Below are 22,324 nucleotides of genomic sequence, written 5' to 3'. Positions count from 1 at the left end.
TCATGCCATCGGAGGTTGTCAGAGACTTAGTGGTGGTCTGGGACAGGGGAACTCTGGACTAATCCCTCCGTATTGCAATTTGCAGGTAAGCAGTGGTGGACCCGGGATACCGATTTTTTCTCCAGGAAATGGCCCTAGGGCTCCTAGGGAGGCGCCATCTCCCGACTTGGCAGCGATCGCTGCGCTCAGCTGAGCGACCCATGTTGCTGGGTCCGATGCGCAGTGAACTCCGTCCATTCTTGCATCAGTCACTTCTCAAGTTCTCACCAGATCAACCGAGATCGCCTCGACAAACCCCGAGTCCCGCATGTCGCCATGTGCTCTCTCCGGGTCGGTCGTTTTCCGGATTTGCGGTCCAGGGACTCAGGAGTCAGGGCCCCAGAGATCACCATGCCCACCTGATGCGCTTACGCTTGTGCTTGTTGTCCATTCCCATGAACTCCCGTCGCCAGTCGCCACCCTCGAGCCTAAACAAGGGGAAGCTTGGAAGATGAGCCAAGCCCTAGGGATAAATACATACGTAAGCATGCCCCATCCATGAGAAACACCGATGCCGGATACGTCGATCCGTCTAGATATTAGTGAACAGGATAGGATATCCACCCGAACAGTCGCATGAACCGCCCCTCTTGCGTCCCCCGCTTTGATGGGAAAGAATTTCACCTGGGGCGAGCACCATGTACGAGTAGCCAAGCTAGCCTCATGGGTCACCTTGTTGCCCCAGTGAGATCCGCCGGCGAGCCCAGGGCTCAGGCTACGAGTCGTTGATGGCTCTGATGGAGCCACTGTTCATCTCGAGAGTGATGCAACGGAATCCCTGTGCGCCCGGGCAAGTCCGGTCAACAACGACCCGGTCATCCTCGGGGTCGTTTGAGGAACTTTTACCTCTGGGAAGAAAGCAAACCTGACCTTGGGCAACTCCTACGCCGATCGTTCCCCCAAGAACCAGTCGCTCGGTAATACCCCTTGTCTAGAAGCATGGTTGGTCTTCCATGTATACGAATATCCGTAGTATCATTATAGCATTACTCGCCTCGTCCCTGTCTTTTCTTGCAGGCGCGGCCGACTGGAGATTATCCTAGTTCCAGGGATCAGCGGCGCAGCTTGTCCACACACTGCCTCGGACTCCAAGCTGTCCAGGTCTGGGTGGACCAAGATGTTATGCATGATGAAAACTTACACGATTTGCGTTCTTCCATAATAAGATCGTTTCGGTCCCCAGGTCTTCTCTCACACTATCCCGGAGCGTCTGCCCGTGATCTCCCCGTCCCGGAAGATCATACTTCTGCCAGAGTCTATGATCATCGCCATCATTGCCGTGGCATCGTTGACAATAGCTGACCACAGCAATGATGGATTCCTCAACGATTCACCCGAGAGGCGCCGGGCCAGGTCCATATCCTGATGTCACCAAGATCCCCACGCCGCCACTGCAGCGGGCAGCAATCTTCATCATGTTCGTCCTTCCGGCGCTGTCAGTCGTCATATTCAGTCTCCGCCTATACAGTCGCATCACCACCCGCACTCTAGGCCTAGGTACGTGTGGTTACCCCTTCCCGTGGACTCCTCTTTCGGCTAACTTGACTGCTCCTCCAGACGACTGGCTCTGTGGGTTGGCATTGGTAAGGCGCGCTTACTTCCAAGGGGCCTTGACTACCTGACCATTGTGCCCTGATGTGCTGATTCAAGTTTCGTTGCAGGTATCGGCTATTCTGGTGTCATCGACCTTGTTCATGTGTAAGTGAGCCTTCCATAGGAGTTTTCACGAGAATCTGGTACCGAAACATAAGCTTACGGGTGTCGGCATGCTAGTCTTCAAGCTCAACTACTACGGGTGGGAGGACGACAAGGTCCCAGACTTCGATCCCAGCGCGGGCCTCTGGTTCAACTTCTTCGAGCAGCTGTGCTACAACCCCGTGCTGGCTCTGGTTAAGGCCTCGATCCTCGTGTTCCTCCTCCGCCTGGGCGGCCACCACAACACCGTCTTCAGGGTCATCTGGGCGCTGATGATTGTCACCATCCTTCATGCCGTGTCTGTCTTCTTCGGCGCCCTGTTCCAGTGCGTGCCGATCGAGTCCAACTGGCGTCCGGAGCTGAAGGCGGATCCCGACACGGTGTGCATCGACAACAGCTTCCACATCATCCAGTCGGCGATGACCATCCTGACCGACGTGCTCATCCTCGCGCTGCCTTTCTGGATCTTCCTGGGTCTCCGGATGCCACGCGCGACCAAGATGGCGGTGCTAGGGGTCTTTGCCGTCGGCTGCTTGTGAGTTTTACTACGGGGGACTTCCGCCTATTGGTCAGTATGCTAACATTGCAGGGTCCCGATTGTGGCCATCATCCGTCTCGTCAACATGTATCGGCTGCTGTATTTGGGTGGCAAGTCGCGGCACCACAACATCGCCTACGTCTGGACAGCCGTCGAGGTCAACCTGGCGCTCATATGCAGCTCCATGCCGGCGCTGCGACCGCTCTTCAGCCGTATCCTACCCAGGATATTCGGCACCGGCAACTCGGGCAACAACAACCGGTCAGGCGAGCCGTACGGCATCAGCGGTGCTTCGGGCAACTTGACATATGGAGGCACCGGCAGCAGGTCGCACCACCAGCACCAGGGCGAGAGCCACGCGATGGGCTCCATGTTCAAGGACCTCAACCTAAATCCAGCGCGGAAGCAGGCAAACACTGAGATCCGCGGGGTGTCGCCGTCCGGGTCCGAGGAGGAGATGTTGACGTACAATGGGATTCTGCGGACGACGAATGTCAATGTCATGTATGAGGATGCCAAGCGGAGTGATGGCGGGTCGAACGTATCCAGCGATGCCCCGCAGACGAACGCATAATATTAATAGATTGATACCAGCTGTTGTTAGTAATACTGTATGAGGTTTCAGCACCAGTGTGCCATGTGTGCCACGATGTCTCTGCTCGGACGGAAGACTACGTTATTATAGTACGTAGCAGAAATGAAGTCTTGGCTGTCGTCATTGGAGGGTGGACACGGTGTCGCTCGTGATGGTGCAGGCAGGCGCGAATGGCAGAGGCCTGCCTACCTAGGTAGTGTTCACCTCGGTGGTTTCTGTTACTGGAAATAGCCCATTCTGACAGCAGATAATCGAATGGAAATGGAAGGCAGTGCTCACCGCAGGCAAGTACATCATCGTAGGTACGTCAGCAAGTCGGCTACCGCTCAGTGCGGCCGGCGCCCCACCAGCATGATGCACCCAACCAACAGCCTCAACCTCGACGGGCTCGAAACCTTAAGTACTAGCACTCTCTTAACTCCCGGCCTCTCCAACGCCCACAACTGCCCATCGCACCGGTCGATCTCTGCACGAACGGCTCTCCCTTGCTCTCAGGGCATCACGGCAGCTGCTCTCCCCACGAGCATATCTCCCACGACACCCCGCCGAGCCTAACTCGACCCCACCCTCCTCGAGTTCCCAGAATCTCCAGGCCACGCACCATAGCTTCATCTGCGAACTGGACGCCTTCCTTGCACACCATTTGCATGTCTCCGCCGGAGCAGTCCACGGAGTCCATCCCAGCTGATCCAGCGGGCGACCAAAAGCCCTCGACCAACCCAGATGTAGAGGTCACCATGCCCAACAACCCCGCCCAGGGGACGACTCCCACCTCCCTCCCGAATGAAGACGTCTCTGCGGGAGCCCTAGCCGATAGCCAGGGCAGCAAACCAGTCCAGAGTGGCCCCGAATCATCCGAGCCGGCACGTCCAACAACTCCCGTCGCCAAGGGCAAGGGGGCAGAGCGCGACCTCGACGCCCCCGGCAACTCGAGCGGCCAGTTCCTAGCCCCCGAACCGTCCAGCTACATCGATCCCACCCCGCCGACGCCCACCACCTCTCAGCCGCCGTCGCGAACTCCATCTCATGCCGACCGAAGCCACAGTTCCGATGAGCGATCCCCCACCAGATCAGACGCCGGATATGACGACAAAAGGTACACCAGCGAAGATGAGCGAGAAGGCGGGTCCCGCTCCGAGATCCAGAGCATCATGGAGCAGTTCAGTGAAGTCGGCGGTGGCCCTGGAGCAGACGAGGTCATGAGCCCCCGCCTCGAAATCGCTTCCCCCATGCTAGGCAGCCCTGCTGCGCAGCATCCGCAGCACCCGCCGCGCAAGTCCAGCCTGGAGCCGCTTGGACCTTCTATAGCCGGTCAGCTGCAGAACCTCTCCGTGTCGACTGACGTCCCTGCGTCGGCCGAGCCGCCCCGCGACCAAACCTCTGAAGACCCAGGGCCACCCGTGCCGCCCAAGGACGGCTCCTTTGGGACGCCTCCCCGATCTCGAGAAGAGCGTCCATCAATCGTTGCATCGCCGACGTCCCCACCAGCCTCGATTCACCGCCCACCGCCCCCGGAACCCGAACCCGAACCCGCCCTACCCTTTGACTTCCACAGATTTCTCGAGCAGCTGCGCAACAAGAAGGCGGATCCAGTCGCGAGGTACCTCAAGTCATTCCTGCAAGAGTTTGGCAAGAAGCAGTGGATGGTCCACGAGCAAGTCAAGATCATCAGTGATTTCCTCGCCTTCATCGCCAACAAGATGATGCAGTGTGAGGTGTGGAGAGATGTATCAGACGCAGAGTTCGACAACGCCCGCGAGGGAATGGAGAAGCTCGTCATGAACAGGCTCTACTCCCAGACCTTCTCGCCAGCTATACCGGCTCCTAAACCCATCCCTGGCGCCAAGCCTAAGAGGAAAGGCGGGGATCCTCCACTGGGGCCGGGCAGGCGTGGGCAACACCAGGAGGATGTAGAGCGCGACGATATTTTGACGCAGAAGATCAACATTTACGGATGGGTCAGGGAAGAGCACTTGGACATTCCCCAGGTTGGCGACAGCGGGAGGCGGTTTCTAAAACTGGCACAGCAAGGTTCGATCTCTCCCGGACTACTCATTTGGGTAAGCACCCTAGAGCTAAGCTAACCATCACCAGAACTTCTCAAAATCAAGTCGTATAGGGCGCCGCGAGACAAGATCATTTGTGTCTTGAACTGCTGCAAGGTTATATTCGGTTCGTCTAACGCAAAAATTCCTGTCACGAGAATCATATGCTCATAATATCCAGGGCTCCTCAAGCACAACAAATCGGATTCGTCGGCGGATTCTTTCATGCCCATGCTTATCTATGTGGTCTTGCAATCAAACCCCGAACACCTAGTATCCAATGTTCAGTACATTTTAAGATTCCGCAACCAAGAAAAGCTGGGTGGCGAAGCAGGCTATTACCTGTCTTCTCTAGTGAGCTCCCCTTTCTGGCGCTCCTCGGGCTCTGGAGATTGTCGACACTAACGCGTTGGCAGATGGGCGCCGTTCAGTTCATTGAGAACATGGACCGAACAACCCTCACCATCACGGACGAAGAGTTTGAGAAGAATGTTGAGGCAGCGGTATCGGCGATTGCAGAGAAGCACCAGGCCAACTCGCCTCCGATATCCCGGCAACCTACCTTGAATGAGAAGGGACAGCTACAGCCTGCACCTATCATGTCGCAGTCATCCTCTGACGGACAAGAACACTCTTATCCGCCACGATCATCCTCGCTGAACGACGGCGGGGGTCCTAGTGAGGAATCAGTGCCCATCAGCGGTCTTCTCAAGACGATACAAAAGCCACTCTCAACCATAGGTCGCATCTTCACAGACGATGGGGGCCAGTCACAGGAACCCCCGCCGCCTCCGCGCCTCAGCCAGGGACTGCCCCCACCCCCGCGAGGTGGAGAGAAAGGCGATACCGACCAGCGGCCTTCCTCGCGACATGCCCTGTCCGCCGAAGAGGCTGCTGCGAGGCAGGCAAGCGCCGAGGCAGCCGAGGCCCAGAGACTGCACAGGGCAGAGCACACCAACGTGGTCGAGACGCTCTCTGGCATGTTCCCGGACCTCGACAAGGAAATAATCAGTGATGTCGTGCATCAGAAGCAGGGAAGGTAAGTTATGACCCCCGACTTGGTGACAACATGAAAAAGAAAGCATGCACTAACGTTGGGCAGAGTCGGACTGGCGGTTGACGCGTGCCTTGCGCTATCATCGTAGGATATTCAAAGAGTTGGGCTGGCGTGTTAGAATATCTCTGGTATACCCTGGTGGCAGTTTGACGATTTTGACAAGGTTTCCAGCCGCAATGGGCTGGGTCATTTAGAGCCATCCCTTTTTGGCGAATTTTGAAGACGTAGCATGGTGTGCGAGCGAGAGCTAGTATATCGACCTAGCAAATAATGAGACCCTAACTGCGGCACTGGTGGCCGATTCTTTCTTCCGTCTGTCTGGGCCGTGCCCGATTTTTGAGAGTTGCACAAGTTGGTACCAGTTGGGATGGCATCGCAGGAGTCACCTAAATTGACCAAGCAAGGTGTTTCAATTATGCCAGTCAAGTGGCTTGAAATTCACCATTTCCCAAACACCATACGCTATCAATGCTACTGCTACCCGCACTTTTATGGTATATAAGGCTACTGGTATATATGGATCAGACAACGGTTTGTACAATCCCCCTCCTGGCCGACCCGAATAACGTCTCTCAGAGCCCGCGGTATCCGCCGTTTCCGTACGAGGGCTGGTACCTTTGGCCATACTGAGGCCCCACGCTCGGCAGCGAGGGCTGTCTGCTGTGGAACCCCTGGCCCATTCCCGCCCGGACGTCATGCTCCGTAGTCGGGGCCATGTCCCGGAAAAGTGGGCCCCCGGACGGCGCCACCGGAGGCTGGTAGCCCATCCCGCCGTCGCCGTACCGGTCCGGCGATCCGGGACGCATCGGGTCCCTTTCCAGCGAGTGGGAGCTCTTGTGGGAGAAGGCCGATATCTTGCCATCGGTGGTGGGTCGATCGAGGAGGAGCGAGTTGCGAGCGTCCAGGGGCGTGAGGTCGTCCATGTCGTCGCGGTTCAGCATCTTCTCTGCGCAGGCTATTAGTCACTCTTTCGTGCACGCACGTCATCTGTGCCGCGGGAGGCGGTGCCAACTTACCCATCTCCTTTCTACGCTTGCGGTGCGGATTCTTCTGGAAGCACGCCTCGATGGCGTGCCACGCAATCAACAGCACGAGCGCGACTGTCAGCGTCGACTGCACGGCAATGAGCACCACGCCCGTCACAGTCTGCGTGGTCTGCCGGATGCCAAACTCCTCCACGAAGACGAGGATGCATACGACCGAGAGAACCCGCACAACCTGTATGGCAATGTTGACAACGTTGCCCGACTTTCGCTCAAACGGCCGGCTCCAGAGAAGCAGGGCCAGGAAAACGGCCTCGACGATCAGGACCGCAATGGTCTGCGCGCGTCCGGAGCCGTCAGCAGCGGCGAGGACACATCCCTTGATGGCCATGTAGAGAATGAGAGGCAAGAACAGCCACCAGTACTGCTTCTTGTACGAGTCGTAGAAGAGCGAGTACTTGACCCAGACATTCTTGTCATCATACAGGGCATTGGTGTCCCCATGAGCCGCCTTGAGCTTCCGGGCTGTGTTCCAGATTTTCCACGAGAAGAATACGAGAATGCCCGTGAAGATGGCAAGGGTGACAGCCGCGAGGGTGATGGCTGCCCAAGAGTCACCACGGGTGAACTGGAAGACGCAGTACAGGACCCAGATTCCGTAGAGGACGAAGATGAGACTGGTGATGGCGCGCGCAATGGAGCCCCAATAGTGTTGCCGGAAGCCAGCCAGCCCCTTTGGGAAGTTGCCCCAGATAGCCCAGACCTCGAGGATGACCTTGACGAGGAGAAGGCAGACGACGATTGCGGCAATGATGATGGCCACAATCAAGAGAATGGTCATGAAGACGTCAGACTCGGGGACGCGGAGCTGGTTGGCAAAGGCCTGGATACCTGACACCGTCTTCTGGAACTCGGTGCCATTGTTGTCGTCAGAGCCGGACGTATCGAAGCCCGTGTTGAACTCTCTCTTGGCGAGGATGGCAAAGGTTTCGAGAGCCCTCTTGACCTTGAACATGCCCTGGTCGACTGTATTGCTCGAGCCGTCGGGATAGACCAGTGTGACATTTTTAAGGGCCTCGACGCTGTCATCAGTAAGGTTGCCGCCCGTCACGGCGCGGAACTGGTCGATGCGGGACAGCAGAGGCTCCCAGGGGATCATGCCAGTCGAGAAGCCGAAGTTCTTGGTGAAGCTACGGTAGACGGGGGGGTAGTTGACCGACATCATGCCGTTCATGGCCAGCCCCTGAAACCAGCCCACGACCTCGGTGAAGCCAGGGCTGATAGTTCCAGAGCCACCAGTTGCTGTACCCCCGCTGGCCACCGCAGAGCCAATAGCTGACACGCCAGAAAGGAGAAGGGCGGCACCCATGATGCCAGCGGCGACATACAACACGGCGGCAACGTCGGCCGTCTTCCCGTTGGTGACCTGCGACTGTATGCAGGCCACATCCTCGTCCGTGTCCAAACTCTTGAGCCTCAGGGTAGCCTGGGCAGCAATGTCGGGGATCTGGAAGGCTATCCCAGGGACCATGTCGGCATACTCGGCGGGGATCTTCTGGCTGCCCCACGCCGAGAATTCGCCTTCGGGGACCGGACAAAGCTGCGCAACAGCGGTTTCCTTATCGCAAGGGTTGAAGCTGTTTTCGTAAATGGAGATACCGTAGGCCTTGACTTCGATGGTGGCAGAAACGTTCTGCTCTGCCGAGCTCGACCCCGCCACATCGAAGACGACCGTCTTGTTCCCATTGTTGTAGCTGATGTTGACCCTGTCCACCTTCATGTCGGCATTCTCAGCGCAGGTTGTGAAGCCGCTGGTTTTGAGGACATTGTCGCCGACGACACCCGTAGCCAGAAGAGATACCGCCGTTGCGTATTTCCAGACGCTCCATCGTGAGCCAAGGTACACCATCTTTGTGGACTCTGGAGATATGTATCTCCGTGCAATATCTGGCCGTTCCTCTCGGGGCGATGATTGTTGATCTATGGGTCGATGTTTGTTGGTACAGACCGGTTCGAAACTCGAATAAAAGGCGGTGGTGCCCAAAGACAGCATGTAAAAGAGATCAAAAAGAATAAACAGTTCAGTTCCGCCTAGATGTTGCCATATAATAAAGCAAGCAAGCGGGAAGGGGGAGGCAACCAGAAGAAACAAAGTCAGTGCCCGACAAGGCTGGGGAAGTGAACAGATTTAGTCCAGGCTCAGCCGAGACAAAGCATACGAAGGATCTTCTCGAGTCGTCTGCAACGAGAGAGAAGACGTATCCGTAAAGAAAAGATGTAAAATTAGACAAGGCCTGGCCAGCACAGCTGCACAGATCCCGGGGAACAAAGGAAACGGAAAGATGAAGAAGGACGGCAGAGGAGAGGGCCGAACAGGCAAACACAACAAATGCCCACAGGGCGAGATGAAGGAGGAGAAAGGATGGAGAAAAGTAAAACAGTCAGAGAGCAGAAAGGAGGACAAGAAAGAGAGATAGGCACACGAAACAGAAGAAACAATGCCCATGGACCACGATGGGCCACAATGGGCCACAATGAAGCAGGGCCCAAGATAGCAGGTGTCAAAGGTCCTCGAGGCGAAGCGAAGGGAGCTTCAAGGGAGGACCCAAGCCCCAAGGGAGCTCCCCAGCGACTTGGGACGGAGGCGCGAGGCCCCGTCGCAGCGCTGTGGTTGGCCCACATACCGCCGCACCATCGCTGTGGCGCGGCGGGCTCTCCACTGTGTCCAGCGCCAGTCCAGGGGACTCCAGCGCCCCCAGGGGCCTGTCGGCAATCCATCCCCCTGTCGCCAGCCACCGCCAGAACGCCCGATTGGCTGTCGGTGGCCCAACCAGCAGGCCCTCCAGTCTGAAACGCCCTGGAGACGCCATGGCCTTCGTCTGCTGCACCAGCATTGGGCGACACGCCTTGCCAGCTCTGGCAGCCCTGCCAGTCAACAACAATACGAGCACCACTTGCCGCCACTCGACGCTCGACAGTCGGCATGCGAATGGTGTGGTGGTGCCTCGTGTGGGAGCGCGCGTAGCAGCATGCCGCTCCTCCTCGAGTGCAGCCGTGGGATCCAGGCTGGGCCTCGTCCAGGGCCGCGACAACGAACGGTTCATCATTGTTGTCAATGGCGTTGGCACTGGGTTGTTGGCCTCGCTCGCAAGTCAACCCCAGGAGGAATGTGGCTGAACAAGTTAAGTCGCCGGTGGGGGTTCCCACAAAGCTGTGACAATCAAGGACATGGTATCCTTAAATCCCAATGGCATTGTAATGTCGAGTACGGAGTATGATTGCACGCAATGCTGTCCTGGGAAGTGGCTGAGAGTGGGCTGTGTTAACCAAGAAAGCATCCCACTTCCTTCCATCCCAGGCAGCCAGGCAGACACAGGGACGGGGGACTCACCTTCTTCCCCTGTCCACACACGTGCCACCCATCATCACGTGTTTCCTCGAGGGCAACTTCTGTCATTTTTCAAATCATTCGAGACACCCCTCGGTAGTGGCACAGTAACGAGAATGCTACATCTCTTGATCTATAGAAGAATAAGAAGAAATGAGTTTGGGGATTCGTCTATTCGCACCCGAACAGTGTGCCCGCCGTAGCATCCAACACCAGTCGCCGCCGTCAAAGAAATAGAGCACGCCAACAAGGGGGATTTCCGTATACCAACGCGCTATCGCATTGCAAACAAGCGCTATATCTAGAAAGAAAGAAAAATAATAATAAAGGAAATCGGATATAAGATGGAGCGCCCAAGATATACACCAGAAAGAAATATCGTCCGGATAAGAAAGCCCGTCCTGAGGCGTCTTGTCATCGTACGCAAATGGACCTGGGCCAAAGGCAGTCCTGGGGTGTTCAAAAGAGAAACCAAAAGAAACTTGACACACAGACACACAGACACAAAAAAAAAAAAGAGCCAGCCAAACGTCGTCAGATCGCAAAATATCCGTCCGTTGAATCATGTCCTGTCCCTTGCTCCCTTGCCCACCCCCCTCCCTCCCTCTTGACCAAGAATGCAAAGCACCAGCAACAACACAGCACCAGCATGGAAAATGGATCGCCTGCCAAACAATCATGAGGGGAAAAAAAGAACTTATTCGTTTGTCATAACATTCATGGGTAACCGGCCATCCGCCTATCGTCCCAGGTCGGATCCGCCAAGTTTGCGTTCTGGTGAGGAGATCGCATGTACGGCGAGGCTGATCCGTGTCCGCTGAACGGGCTCGCGCTCGCGGTTGGCGGGTCTATCATGTGGTTGTAGTTGATGTGAGCCGCCATGCCGCCTCCTGCGCCGTTGTGCACCCCAAGGCCGCCATCCCCGAGCTGTGGGAACGGCTCCAGGGCGCTGTCGATGCTGTTGCTGGGCACTCCTACGTACGGACCCGGCGTAGGGCCGTACGAGGCAGTCGAGGTGACAGGCATCTCCTGTATCGGACCGTGGCTGAATCCGTGGTTCATCGTGTCCACAGTCAATTGCGACTGTTGCAGAGCCTGGCCCATGCTATCGTAATGAGGCGCATAGTAGCTCTGTCCCCCATACTGCTGGGCCGGCGGCATGACCGGGTACATGTTGTATGTATGTGAATCCTGGTACGGCATTGTCGTTTGCACCTGGCCGTGCGCGTTGACAAAGTTCGGTGCCACAGTGGAATTGTGGCCCATGGGCATAGAGTATATAGGCCTCGGGGGAGGGTCCTGAACCGGGCTGATGATGGTATCGGCAGAGATCTCCTTCGCCTTGGCGGCAACGAGGCGGAGCACGGGTAGCGAGATCTGCTCCATGTGCTTGGCCAGGTGAACAGTGAGCTTCTTCCAGGTCGGGAACGTCTTGCCACAGAACCTGCAAGGCTCCTCCTGAGGGCGGACGCCCGTCAGCTCGTGGCACTGCTCCACCTTCTTCCAGGTTGGGTCAAAGCCACCCGCCTTCTTGATGGCCGCCTTGGTCTTGATCTTGGGTTCCGGGAACTTGTGCTCGCGGACCAGGTGCTGCAGGAAGTTGTCGCGGCGGTAGCAGGTGTGGCGGCATTCCTCTACATTGCACTTCCACCACTCGAGATGCCGGTGACCCTCGTTCTCGTGGCGCACCCAGTCGGCCTTGCGCTTGAACGACTTGGCGTCCCGGCACCGCTCCCACGTGCAGGTGAAGGGCTGGACATCCTCGTGAACGTGCTTGGTCCAGTCGGAGGGCTTGGTGAACTTCTTGCGTGAGTAGCACAGCTGGCATTCGAATTCAGCGGGCAGCTGCTGAGTTGGGGGCATGGGAATATCCGGGGGGAAGCTATCCTGGGTGATAGCGCCGTCTGTGGGCGTGGCTCCATCCTCGTCATCGGGGAAGTGGCTCGCGAGAGGATCCAAGCCCCTGGCGTCGCCCTTCTGGTCGATGATGTTGGCCTGGCCACCCAGCGCGATGCACAGCGAGCCGCAAGGACAGTTCGCGCCGAGACCCAGGTGTTTGACCTTGAGAGTCAAGAGCGACTTGTACCTAACAATCTGTTGCTGGGCGATACGGTCCACCAAGTAGCTGTATGGGCCATCCATCTGGGGGTTGAGCTCCAGCACATGCTGCTGGAAGCCGGCGAAGTTGGGGTTGATCTTGTCGATGAGGTTGGCATCAACCCTCATGTCGCTATCATCCTGCATGTCGTCATCGTCATCGTCATCATCTTCCGGCTCGACAATGTTGACAGATGTCCTACTCAGTGAGGCCACAGGTGGGCCACCAGATGCCTTCCAGAGCCCCAGGATGTTTGGGTGCGACTCTGCACTATCAGGGGTAATGGTAGGCTTCGGCCCCTCAGACCTGCTCCGTGGCCGTTGTAGGGTATTATCCACCTTGAGGCCCCGGAGAAAGCCCTTGGGCGAGGTTATGGATGTCGCTCCAACAGACCTCTTTCGTGTGTGGTTGCCATCAGCGGTGACAGATGTGGTATCCGAACCGACCGAGGTGATGACGCTGGGTCTTGCCTTCTTGCCCCAGCTAGAGGAGCGGTCGGGTGGCGCGAGATGAGGCGATCCAGCGCTATCTCTCTTCGCGAGGGGCGGGCCTGCATCCTGGTGACCGTCGTCGCTGGCGTTACTGATGTTGCTGGCACTGCTGCCGCGACGCTTCCGCATCGAACTGATGCTGGGGCGTCGGATGAAGCCCCTGACCTCCTTGAGGAGGTTCCCGGCCTTGTTGCTCCGGTCGGTGTTCCTGCCGATGGAAAGTTTCTTTAAGAAGTTGCCGCTGAGGATGCCGTCAATTTCGGCGTCAGTGGTGCTGTGGAAGCTTCGGCGGCGGGTTCCCCAGGTCGCCGATCGGGAGAGGATAGACTCATTATCACGACACATTCTCTCGAAGCGCTCAATGGCGGCTTGCGCGGTCGGTGGTTGGTGGCGGCCAGGAACTCCCGGCATAATCTGGCGTATCATTGGCCGATCACCCCAATGAATGTCCGCGGCTATAATTTCACGGTCCGTGTCGTTCATCTGGCCTCCATTGGTCTCGTAGTACGTCTGGCCAGGGATCGAGCGGTTTTGCGTCTCGCTGTCAAACTTGATCTTGTCGTCACTTTCAGACAGTTTCCGCTCAAGCGCCGTTAGATCCTGGGTCTCTTCGGGAACAGACAGCTCATCGGTGTTCTTGGACAGCCACAGGCCGACCTCTTCGTTGCGTTCGTCCAACTGGCGGTTCTTGGTGAGCTCATTGATGCTAGGTACTTCATCGGAAGTGCGATCCTTGGGGCCCAGGCCGGCCTGCCCCGTTTTGGGATCGCGTTGCCACTTCCCGGCGGCATCTCGAGGAGCCGAGGTGGGATGATGGTCCCCAGATGAGATGAGATCCCCAGCCCAGTTGAAGCCGCCGCGGGTGGCGACGGGGCTATCCCCGCCAAAGGTACGCTCGTGCGTGTGGGAGGGGATATTCTTCTCCTGGTCCCAGACGGAAACCGTCACCCTGGGGCTCTGTGCGGGCATGTTGAGGCGGGCGGGAGCGAGCCCGTCCTCGCTGGTACGAGCGCTGCTGCTCTGGCTGGGGGTCAACTGGGATGGACGGGCGATGACAGGGTCTGGCTTGAAGGGCTTCTGGAGCTCCTGCGGGGAGATGGAGGTGAGCAGGGCGTCGGGTTGAGGTCGCGCGATGGTCCTGCGCTCACTGCGTGGGGACGAGGTGTGGATCGACGCCGTTTGGTCGGGCGTCAGCGGGTACGTAGCGTCGATGGCATGGCGCGGTGGCTCAACGGCGGCCGAGTCTATGTTGGAGGACAGGAACGACGGCTGTAAGCCGGCGTGCTCGTCTTCAAGGAATGAAGGGACGCCCTCAGTATTAGAGAAGTCGACGACGCCAAAGAAGAGATCCTCCTCGACGTCACTGTAGCAGCTGACGGCGGAGCTGGAGGCGCCGGGGGTCTCGAAGTGGTGGATGGTATCGGGCGAGACGGAGTCTCTGCCGTTGGGGGAGGCACCGGCAGAGACGTCGTTGCGGGGCTCGCGTTGGTTCGGGTCGTGGTCATAGAAAGAGACGGCCAGAGTCGAGGACATGATGGCGACGTTCTCTTGAAAGGACTCGCGCGCGGAGGGTATCCAGCGCGGCGAGCAAGGATAGATAATAAGTTAATGTGCGCTTGAGGCCAGGGTAGGCACACGAGCGGGAACGAGGTTTGGAATCGGGCGGTGCAACTACTAGCTCCTCGCGTAGGTAGGCTGAGTTCGGCTACCTTGGCTAGGCTAGGAACGAGGGGGGAAGACTAGGGCCCTGCCGAATGGCGTACTATGTAGAAGGTGTCACACACGGCGCTGTGATGATGCTCAGACACGAGTAGAGATGAGGTCACTGCGCCGGGGTCATGGTCCTGGGCGGATTCGGCGATGCGCGGGCGGGAGGTACCAGTTGTTGCTGATGGCGGCGGGTTGTGGTGGTGGTGGTGGAGGTGGAGGTGGCAGCAGTAGTACTCGAGGGGCCGCGGATACGGTCAAGAGATGAACCGGAAGAGTGCGTCTACGAATTTGGCAGAACAGAAAAGAAGGCAACAGGACAGGGCTTTCAGGGTGCGCAGGGCAGACAGCTGGAGCAGAACGTGGGTCGCTCGGGGCGACTTTGTGTCGGTTGACAGCTGGGGCAATGGGGAGCGGGAAGACTCGAGGAGGAGGAGATGGTGGGTTGGAGGAGGGTGGTGGGTGGAGGGAGTGGGCGGATGGAGTGGCTAGGCTGATCCGAACACTGAACTGCCACTGTGCGCTGGGCTCCAGTGCTCCACTGGGCAGAAAGGTGGAACCGGCCTCCACTTCAGCCTTTCAGCGCTTACCGAGACCTGAGCAGCGACCTGGGACCAACCTGCAACGCGGTATTCGTCCAAAGTACCTACGGATCCTCCTGGAGGAGCATTATGGCCTCCATAGGAGTATGACTCTGACGGCAATGTCCCGCCAGGGGTACCATCGCATATGTGTGCGGTTCGGCTTCTTGTCCGATACTCTCTACTAGTATTACCTGTACCATCCGTAAGCAGTCCCAGTACCACCAGGGCGGAAGACCCTCAAATCGCCCACGTGTATGCGTATGCCGCACGCACACCTTCATCCTCGTGGCCGTCCACCCGCTGTGTCGCAGACTCGCAGGGACCACATCCCTCTCGCGCTGATTAATGTCCGAGCGGACTTCCTCCTGCCTCTATCTGGCAGTCCAGGAATAGTATCCCTTCTGCAGCATGACCCGATGGATGCCCTGCTGCTCAAGTGTCAAAGCAGTCGAGTGCTAGCCTGCCAGGCGGACAACCGAAATACGATGGATACGACGTTGAATTGACGGCGGTCCACGTACCAAACACCGAGGGCCGCATCAACCGATCACGGCTGATTTCTATCATAGGCATGATTCTGAGGGATATGCATAGCATGGTTCCCAAGGCACATGACATATTACTAGTACTACCAGGTGTCTTCTGCCTACGGATACATACCTACTTATCTATTGTGGTACCTACTTACCTAGGTCTGCAGCAAGGCCCTGGTGGTACTGTGCATCGCTGCGCCGCCGCCCCGTGTCCGGCATGCATTCCGCGTACCGCATTCCTTGGTGCGCCCCACGTAATAACTGTATATACCTTATTATTCCTTGCTATGTGCGAGTATTATTTTATTTTTTGGGGCGAGTTCCGATTGATCCAGCCTTCGGGACCAGTCTGTGACGGTCTGCGAGTTCCATGCTTTGTAGAAAACGCTCCACTAGGCTGTCAAAAGTACCTTTGATGGCGGCCGCTGGCCCTTTTTGCCTGTCAAGGTAAGAAGGCAGGGAGACTATAACTGATTTAGGTAGTCCAGTCCACGGCAGGTGCTGCCAATGTATCCGTACGAATACAAAGTAGAGGTACGTACCTACCATGTAGATGTCAGAATATCGGCATCATGGGCACTCTTTGCCAGAAAGGGATTGAAGAAAATCTCCGACGGATCCCAGCATCAACTCCTTCGAATCCATATGTCCCAGATTTGTTTCATGACCAACCTCAGGGCTCACGTCCCGTTCCGTACCCGTAATACCAAGTAGTACGTACTGCTAGGTGTACGGATATGTACTATGTATGTAATTGTCTGCCCAGTGGAGGGCAGTGAGGCGCATTCGCTCCCCAAGACAGCCAAGACCGCCCAATTGCCCCGCACCCAAGGTTGATTCCACACCAAAACTTGCCCAGCTCCAGCCACTCACCGATCTCCAGCCACGGTCACAAGGCGTTCTTGGCGTTCGTACCCCCTCCACGGCCATCCTCGACTTTTTCCCACCTTACCATTCTGTTCAGTCCCGTCACCTGGTGAGTCTGGCCTTTCTGTCCGTCGCCCAGCTGAAATCCCGATCCCCGCGCTCATCTCCCTCTGTTATTATTATTAGCAAGGTGGTAGCCGGCCACGCCGACCCCCAACTAGACAACCCACGATCACACCGCGGAAGCGGAACTCGATGCAATGATGACACGCGAGTTCCTGAGTCTGATCGTCCACTCTATCCGTACCGGCGGACACCAGTGCTACTCGGGCCACCGCCACCGTCGGTGACGGGACTCGGTCTCACTCATAGGGCTGAAGGCTGTGCACCAAGCACCAACCCAACAAGTCAACAACCATGCCCATGCACGATGCTGCAATTCCTCCATTTTCTCGCGTCCAAGCCCCCCCGCCTCGCTAGTGCACATCATGAAGCACCGCCTCGGACCCCCCGCTGCCGGCCCCGAGTTGCACTTGCAGCGCACCCCCACCGCCGCATGGCTATGGCGATCCGATAGCCATGCACTATGCAGCGGCATTAAAGCAAGGGAGTTGTCAAATTGTTAACTTGTCTTGGAAGTTGGGTGCTGTTGCAACTTGTTGCAGAAACTCGAATGACGCTCAACTAGATGACAGTGTCCATCCGATCAAGACGGCGCCAGGAAGGATTACCAACCTAGTCAGCCAATGAAGACTTGATGTCTTTTCAGCTGTTGTAAATCGAGATGCCCATCCCTATTTGAATGATTAGATGAATATTCGATAATAACATTGTGTTTTGTTTAGGTATTACCCCAACAGGGCCGTCATCTCCTTGCCCCCATTCTTGCATGAAATGGAAAGGCACCCGGTGTCATGTGCGCCCGACTCTTGACCAGCAAGTTTAAACACCTATTCTGAAAGCAAGTTCTGGCAATTCAGAGCCCGCGTGCCATAGAAATGCAGTTTTTAAATACTAGCCGTACACTATAGTAGTACTAATAGTCAAAGGTATCAAGTGAACCAGCAGTTAGCCCGCACGTGATGCCAATACCTTAGCACTGTGCCATTCCCGTCCCACCCCAGTGCCATGACGTGCAGGTCACCAAACCAGACCACCACCACCCACCGTTCCCAGCTTCATCTTCAATTCTTCGACTTTCCCATCGACTTCGCCTCACCCAACGATGGGGGCATTGGCCAAAATGCAATCAGGACAGCTTCGCTGAACTACCCTCCTGGACCAGATCCCCCAAGAAAAAGAGGAAATAGGCAAGCAGAAATACTGAAAGATGTTCCGGGTAAGTTGTTCGGTGCCCTCACCTTGTGCCACCAGAGACCTCCCCTTCCCCCCCTTTTTCAATCTTCCCCCAAATCTCGTAAAGCACCGCATCAAGCTGAACACTGCATAGCCACATCCCGAGGAGCACCTGCATCTGCGTATGCACCGCGCGCGATCCGTCGTCCTCACAGCCCAAGAGTGCGTTCTCCCTCCTCGTGTCTCCCATTCGCCTGCTCCCCATCCCCGCGGTCCCCCCCATCTGCGCCCGTCGTCACATACTGGTATCCTACATTGTTAAATTGCTAATTCACTTGGCTCCCCCTCCAAAAGGCTGGTCGAGATCCGCGCAGCCCAGCGCACCTTTGAGGGCGCATACATGCGCACGGCCCTGGGCCAGTTCTCCTTCTCCCTCGTCATCCTCAAGATCTTCACTGCCGAGTTCTACGCCATCGGCGCCCTCTTCGCCATCTACGGCGCCGCCGTTCTCCTCGTTGCCATCTACCGCCGCTACGAGGGCCACCGCCAGTTCTTCACCGCAGAGTCCGGCGACGGCGTTCTCCACCGCAAGTTCCGCACCAGCGGCGACTCGGTCACCCTGCTCACCCTGCTGAGTCTCTGCGCCTACTCCTCGCTCCTGCTTCTCGTGTGGCGGCTCGTCATGTAATGACGCAAAGTGGCTCTAATGTTTATGTATTGAAGAAGAAGATGAAAAACTTAATTCTCAAATAACCTCCATGGTGTTTCCCCTATAGAACCCAATAATCGTCCTGATGTGATTTCGCCATTGTCCGACCAACTACCCCAAGGACAACCCTGTTGTCTATCCGGCTGCGTACAGTCTATCCCAAGCTTTTTGCCTTGAATAAATCACAATGCCCTGCCCGTCTAAGAACGGTCCTGAAACGCTATGAGTATCCCGTGTAAATGCTCCCGATCTTTTCAATCCCTGAAACCCCCACGATTCATTAACTTTCGACCCCGACCCTTCCACCTGCTCATCCCCTACTCCCTATATTCCCACTACCTCTGTGGTCATCAGCATGTGTCTTCAAAGGGGCCCAAAGTCTCCAGTCTCGCTTGCGTCACAAGAGCCCCCTTTGTTCTTCTTACCGGCAGAAAGAAGTGGGCAAGCGGTGCTCCCTCAACAGGTCTGAAGTAGCCCACGTGTCCTCTACTTACCGCCTGCGTCCCTTCCCGATGAAATCAATGAGTTCCGTCGATGGCAGCTCCGGATGCTTCGTCGGAAGAGACCGGCTGGCCTGCTGAATCTAGTTGGGCCTGAGGGCCCGGCCCACCTTGCCCGGGGGCCCAGGGGGCAAATCCTGTCTGGGATCGAACAAAGTTCTCGTGCTGTTGCTGCTGTTGCCATTGCATTGCTGCCTGGTGGGATAGGTGCACCGGCGATATCGGCCCATCAGAGTCCATCCCAGACTGATAGCCGTCTCCCATAGCTGCCATCGACATGGACTGATTAACATAGGGCTGGCGCCCAGCGGGGCCTCCGTGACCGATTGGAATATAAGGCCCCGTGCTTGCACCGTTCATAGATTCCCCGCTGTATGAAAAGGACCGGACAGGGACCGACATCTGGCTCCCCCAGGCCATATCACGAGATGCTGAGTCCGAAACCGCCGGTGCCCAAGCCGTAGACAGCGTGGGCTCGGTGCTTTGTTCACTAATGGGAGACTGGGTCGGTCGTCCCCTCCAAGGGTTGTTCCAATTCGTCGATGTCGTCTCAAGGAATGGTTGTATGCCGGTGGGCATCCAGCCCGACACGTTCTGACCCCCATCATAGATCTGACCAGGACCGTTTATCGACGCTTCCTACAGTTTAGTATACTGGCTCCGCTCGAGAACAAGGCAGGATCGTGGCTTACCAAGAGGTCCGTCCCCGTTGGGGTTTCCATTCATCGGTGGCGGAGGCATGCTCGCAACATTCGCGGTCAAAGGAGCGAACTGGCGAGGCGAAGGCTTGGAGCCCGTGCTGCTCCCGGCAGGGCCTGGGGACAAAGACTTGGATGGAGCTCGGGAATCGCTCTGCGGTTGTCCGGCGCCTCGGGGCCGAGCATCGGAGCCCTGCTGCTGTTCCGTGGGGATGAAGCTACACTCCTTCTTCAGACGAATACAGTTTGCGCATCGACCCTGCGTATCTGAAGTCGAGGGTATACACCTTATTTTTCGCCGCCGGCAATGACCTGGCACCGAAACCCTTAGCCAACTATCCCCGGTCATTGTTGGTGTCGGAAAGACTACTCACTGCAAGCCACAGAGGTTCGATGGTAGCCAAGCTTGTTTCGCTTCTTCTCACCAGCCGCTCCGGATTGTAGCGGTTCCGCATTGTGGTGTCCCGGGCCAGCAACGTCCGGATTCGAGAAGGATCTCTGTAGGGTCCAGTTTGGATCCCCTCCAAGAGAAGAGGGCCCTTGCTGTGTAGATATATCGTAGCTTGACGGGTACCCTGACTGATTCGTGGCCATTTCCGGACTGTCCAGAGGGGGTAGGGGTTGCTGGAAGGACATGTCGGAGGGGGGCATAAATTTGGGTCGGCGCCGATCCGCAACCGACGGAAAACCGCCTCCCCCAACGTTCGTGATCGAGTGGGTGAGCTCGGAGACGCCGACTGCCATGAGATAGTCTGGTTAGTTTGGAGCAAGCCGTCTTTTATCGATCTTGCTACCTCGCTGCCGCCAAGCTAGTCGGGAGCTATGCTTCCAGACCAGGAGGTGCAACTAGCTACCACCCCGGTTGTGTCGAGGTAGAATCAGCGAGAAGACAGCAGAGAAGGAGAAAAGTCCAGAGATGGCCCCTCAAGGTATCCTCCGGGAAACAGCAAAGAGCTGACAAAACCCAAGGAAAGCCGAGTTTCTCGAGCAGATGACCCCAGGGTCCAGAGAGAACAGCTAGTGGGGATATTTCCACCGAAGGCCGTGCAAGAAGAAAAAGAAACAAGAAGGCAAATTTGGAACTGTGGAATATCACTCGCTCGTTTCCTAGGTCCAGGACACTGGTGTGTCTATTGGAAATTCCGGAAGTTCAGCGGTTCGTTGCGGCCGGAATTTGGAAGCGTCGTTCAGCGTGTCATAAGTCAGAATGTATTCCAAGGCCTTTTAAGAAGCCCAGTGAGAGATTATGATGACTGTGATGAGTGGCTGAGAAGACTCAGGTGAGGTGGTTTATGGAGTCGACGGTTACATCGGCTACTGGATTTGGTCGATTCAAGGACCATTCATTGCCGGCTGTCGCGAATTAGGGGAGTCGCTTAGGCGCGAATTGAGCGCGGCGTCTTGGGGCCGTCAGATCCAAAAGCTGGAGGGCCGGACGGGATGGGCCTGATGTCTTGCCCGCAACTCTCTGATTGCACCTGTTCTCAACCCCGCTTCCCAACGTCGACTTCTGGCAAGTCTGTGCGGGCAATGATGGTCTTGAGACCAGACCAGGGGCCAGTGAGCTGAACCTGAGCGTACTGGGGGAATATGTGGTGGCGATATGGAGGTTGTTGGAGGAGATTAAGTGACCGACCAGCCTAGATTTTAAGAAAGCCAGCTCGATATTAAAAAGACTCCAGAGACTGTGCCCGGAATCAGGCCGCCGGCTTCAAGGACCAAGATGTTTTTCAGTTGTTATTCCTCTGATCGGCCAAAGGGGCTTCCTCGTGTTGGAAAATGAAGGCGAACCAAGTGTGATTTGGAACTGGCGGGAGCCCAAAATAGCTTCGAACTCGAATGGCAGCGGCAAAAGGGGAAAGGTAGGCCTTGGCTCAAGAAACAGATTCCTGGAAGAGACTCGTAGATTAGGAGTAAAGCCCTCTTCCAAGATGACAGTGAGTGAAGATGCTGCGACGGACAGCGTGGGAGAGACGACCAGCAATATCAAATTAACTGTACTTCAAGTTCTCACTCAGCCCACCAACAAGTAGTACGGCAGGCTGCTAGGGTGCAGATCACCTCGACAAATCTGCACGTATTTTCACAGCCGCTTCTGCAGGACCCAGTCGGTGATGTGTTGAAGGTAAACTTAGGCTGAGTTGTTGTGGCATACGAGTAGGTAGAGGGGGGTGGGCGAGCCCAGTGCGCAGTCACAATAGCTCCCTTGCAGGTACGAAGTACATGTACTTCTTCGAGGCGGCGACTCCCCAGTCTCGCATCCCATGTCTTCATACCCCTGACCATCGGCGGGCCGGTGTAGACCCCTCGAGGGTAGCATCAACAAAGTCGAAAACGGTCTTTGCATACGAAGAAAGACCGGGAGGTAGCAGTTCGCGACGCGAAACGGCCGCAAAACTTCCGCAAAACTTCAGCAAAACTTGAGATTTCCCGACTTCCCATGCCAAACCCTAACCGTGTGCAACCCAGGGATTCTTACGGGCGAAATCGGTTATGACAGC

The 22,324-nt window shown here is 56.7% G+C and overlaps 5 protein-coding genes across 5 annotated transcripts; 3 read left to right on the top strand and 2 right to left on the bottom strand.

Annotated features, from left to right (window-relative positions):
- Positions 1-1,352: 1,352 nt before the first annotated feature.
- On the top strand, positions 1,353-2,846 carry ACO1O0_001014 (uncharacterized protein; the record flags this gene model as incomplete). Its single annotated transcript, XM_083190507.1, is given in 4 exon segments — positions 1,353-1,536; positions 1,701-1,737; positions 1,757-2,269; positions 2,324-2,846. The coding sequence occupies 4 exon segments, from the start codon at positions 1,353-1,355 to the stop codon at positions 2,844-2,846; spliced, it is 1,257 nt and encodes a 418-aa protein (XP_083054366.1).
- Positions 2,847-3,514: 668 nt separating this feature from the next.
- On the top strand, positions 3,515-6,057 carry ACO1O0_001013 (uncharacterized protein; the record flags this gene model as incomplete). Its single annotated transcript, XM_083190506.1, has 5 exons — positions 3,515-4,898; positions 4,962-5,039; positions 5,094-5,266; positions 5,329-5,951; positions 6,015-6,057. The coding sequence occupies 5 exons, from the start codon at positions 3,515-3,517 to the stop codon at positions 6,055-6,057; spliced, it is 2,301 nt and encodes a 766-aa protein (XP_083054365.1).
- A 484-nt stretch (positions 6,058-6,541) lies between these two features.
- On the bottom strand, positions 6,542-8,861 carry ACO1O0_001012 (transient receptor potential ion channel family protein; the record flags this gene model as incomplete). Its single annotated transcript, XM_083190505.1, has 2 exons — positions 6,542-6,915; positions 6,986-8,861. The coding sequence occupies 2 exons, from the start codon at positions 8,859-8,861 to the stop codon at positions 6,542-6,544; spliced, it is 2,250 nt and encodes a 749-aa protein (XP_083054364.1).
- Positions 8,862-11,057: 2,196 nt separating this feature from the next.
- Positions 11,058-14,462, bottom strand: ACO1O0_001011 (uncharacterized protein; the record flags this gene model as incomplete). The annotated part of the gene is made up of 1 exon (XM_083190504.1): positions 11,058-14,462. One exon carries the CDS (start codon positions 14,460-14,462, stop codon positions 11,058-11,060), a length of 3,405 nt encoding a protein of 1,134 aa, XP_083054363.1.
- Positions 14,463-17,950: 3,488 nt separating this feature from the next.
- ACO1O0_001010 (uncharacterized protein) lies at positions 17,951-18,604 on the top strand (the record flags this gene model as incomplete). Its single annotated transcript, XM_083190503.1, has 3 exons — positions 17,951-17,959; positions 18,071-18,138; positions 18,271-18,604. The coding sequence occupies 3 exons, from the start codon at positions 17,951-17,953 to the stop codon at positions 18,602-18,604; spliced, it is 411 nt and encodes a 136-aa protein (XP_083054362.1).
- Between the last annotated feature and the right edge of the window lie 3,720 nt (positions 18,605-22,324).

This window comes from Amphichorda felina, assembly GCF_050947745.1.
Source record: "Amphichorda felina strain 45539 chromosome Unknown scaffold_1, whole genome shotgun sequence".
Taxonomy (NCBI): Eukaryota; Fungi; Ascomycota; class Sordariomycetes; order Hypocreales; family Bionectriaceae; genus Amphichorda; species Amphichorda felina.
This window is presented reverse-complemented; position numbering and strand designations above follow the sequence as displayed.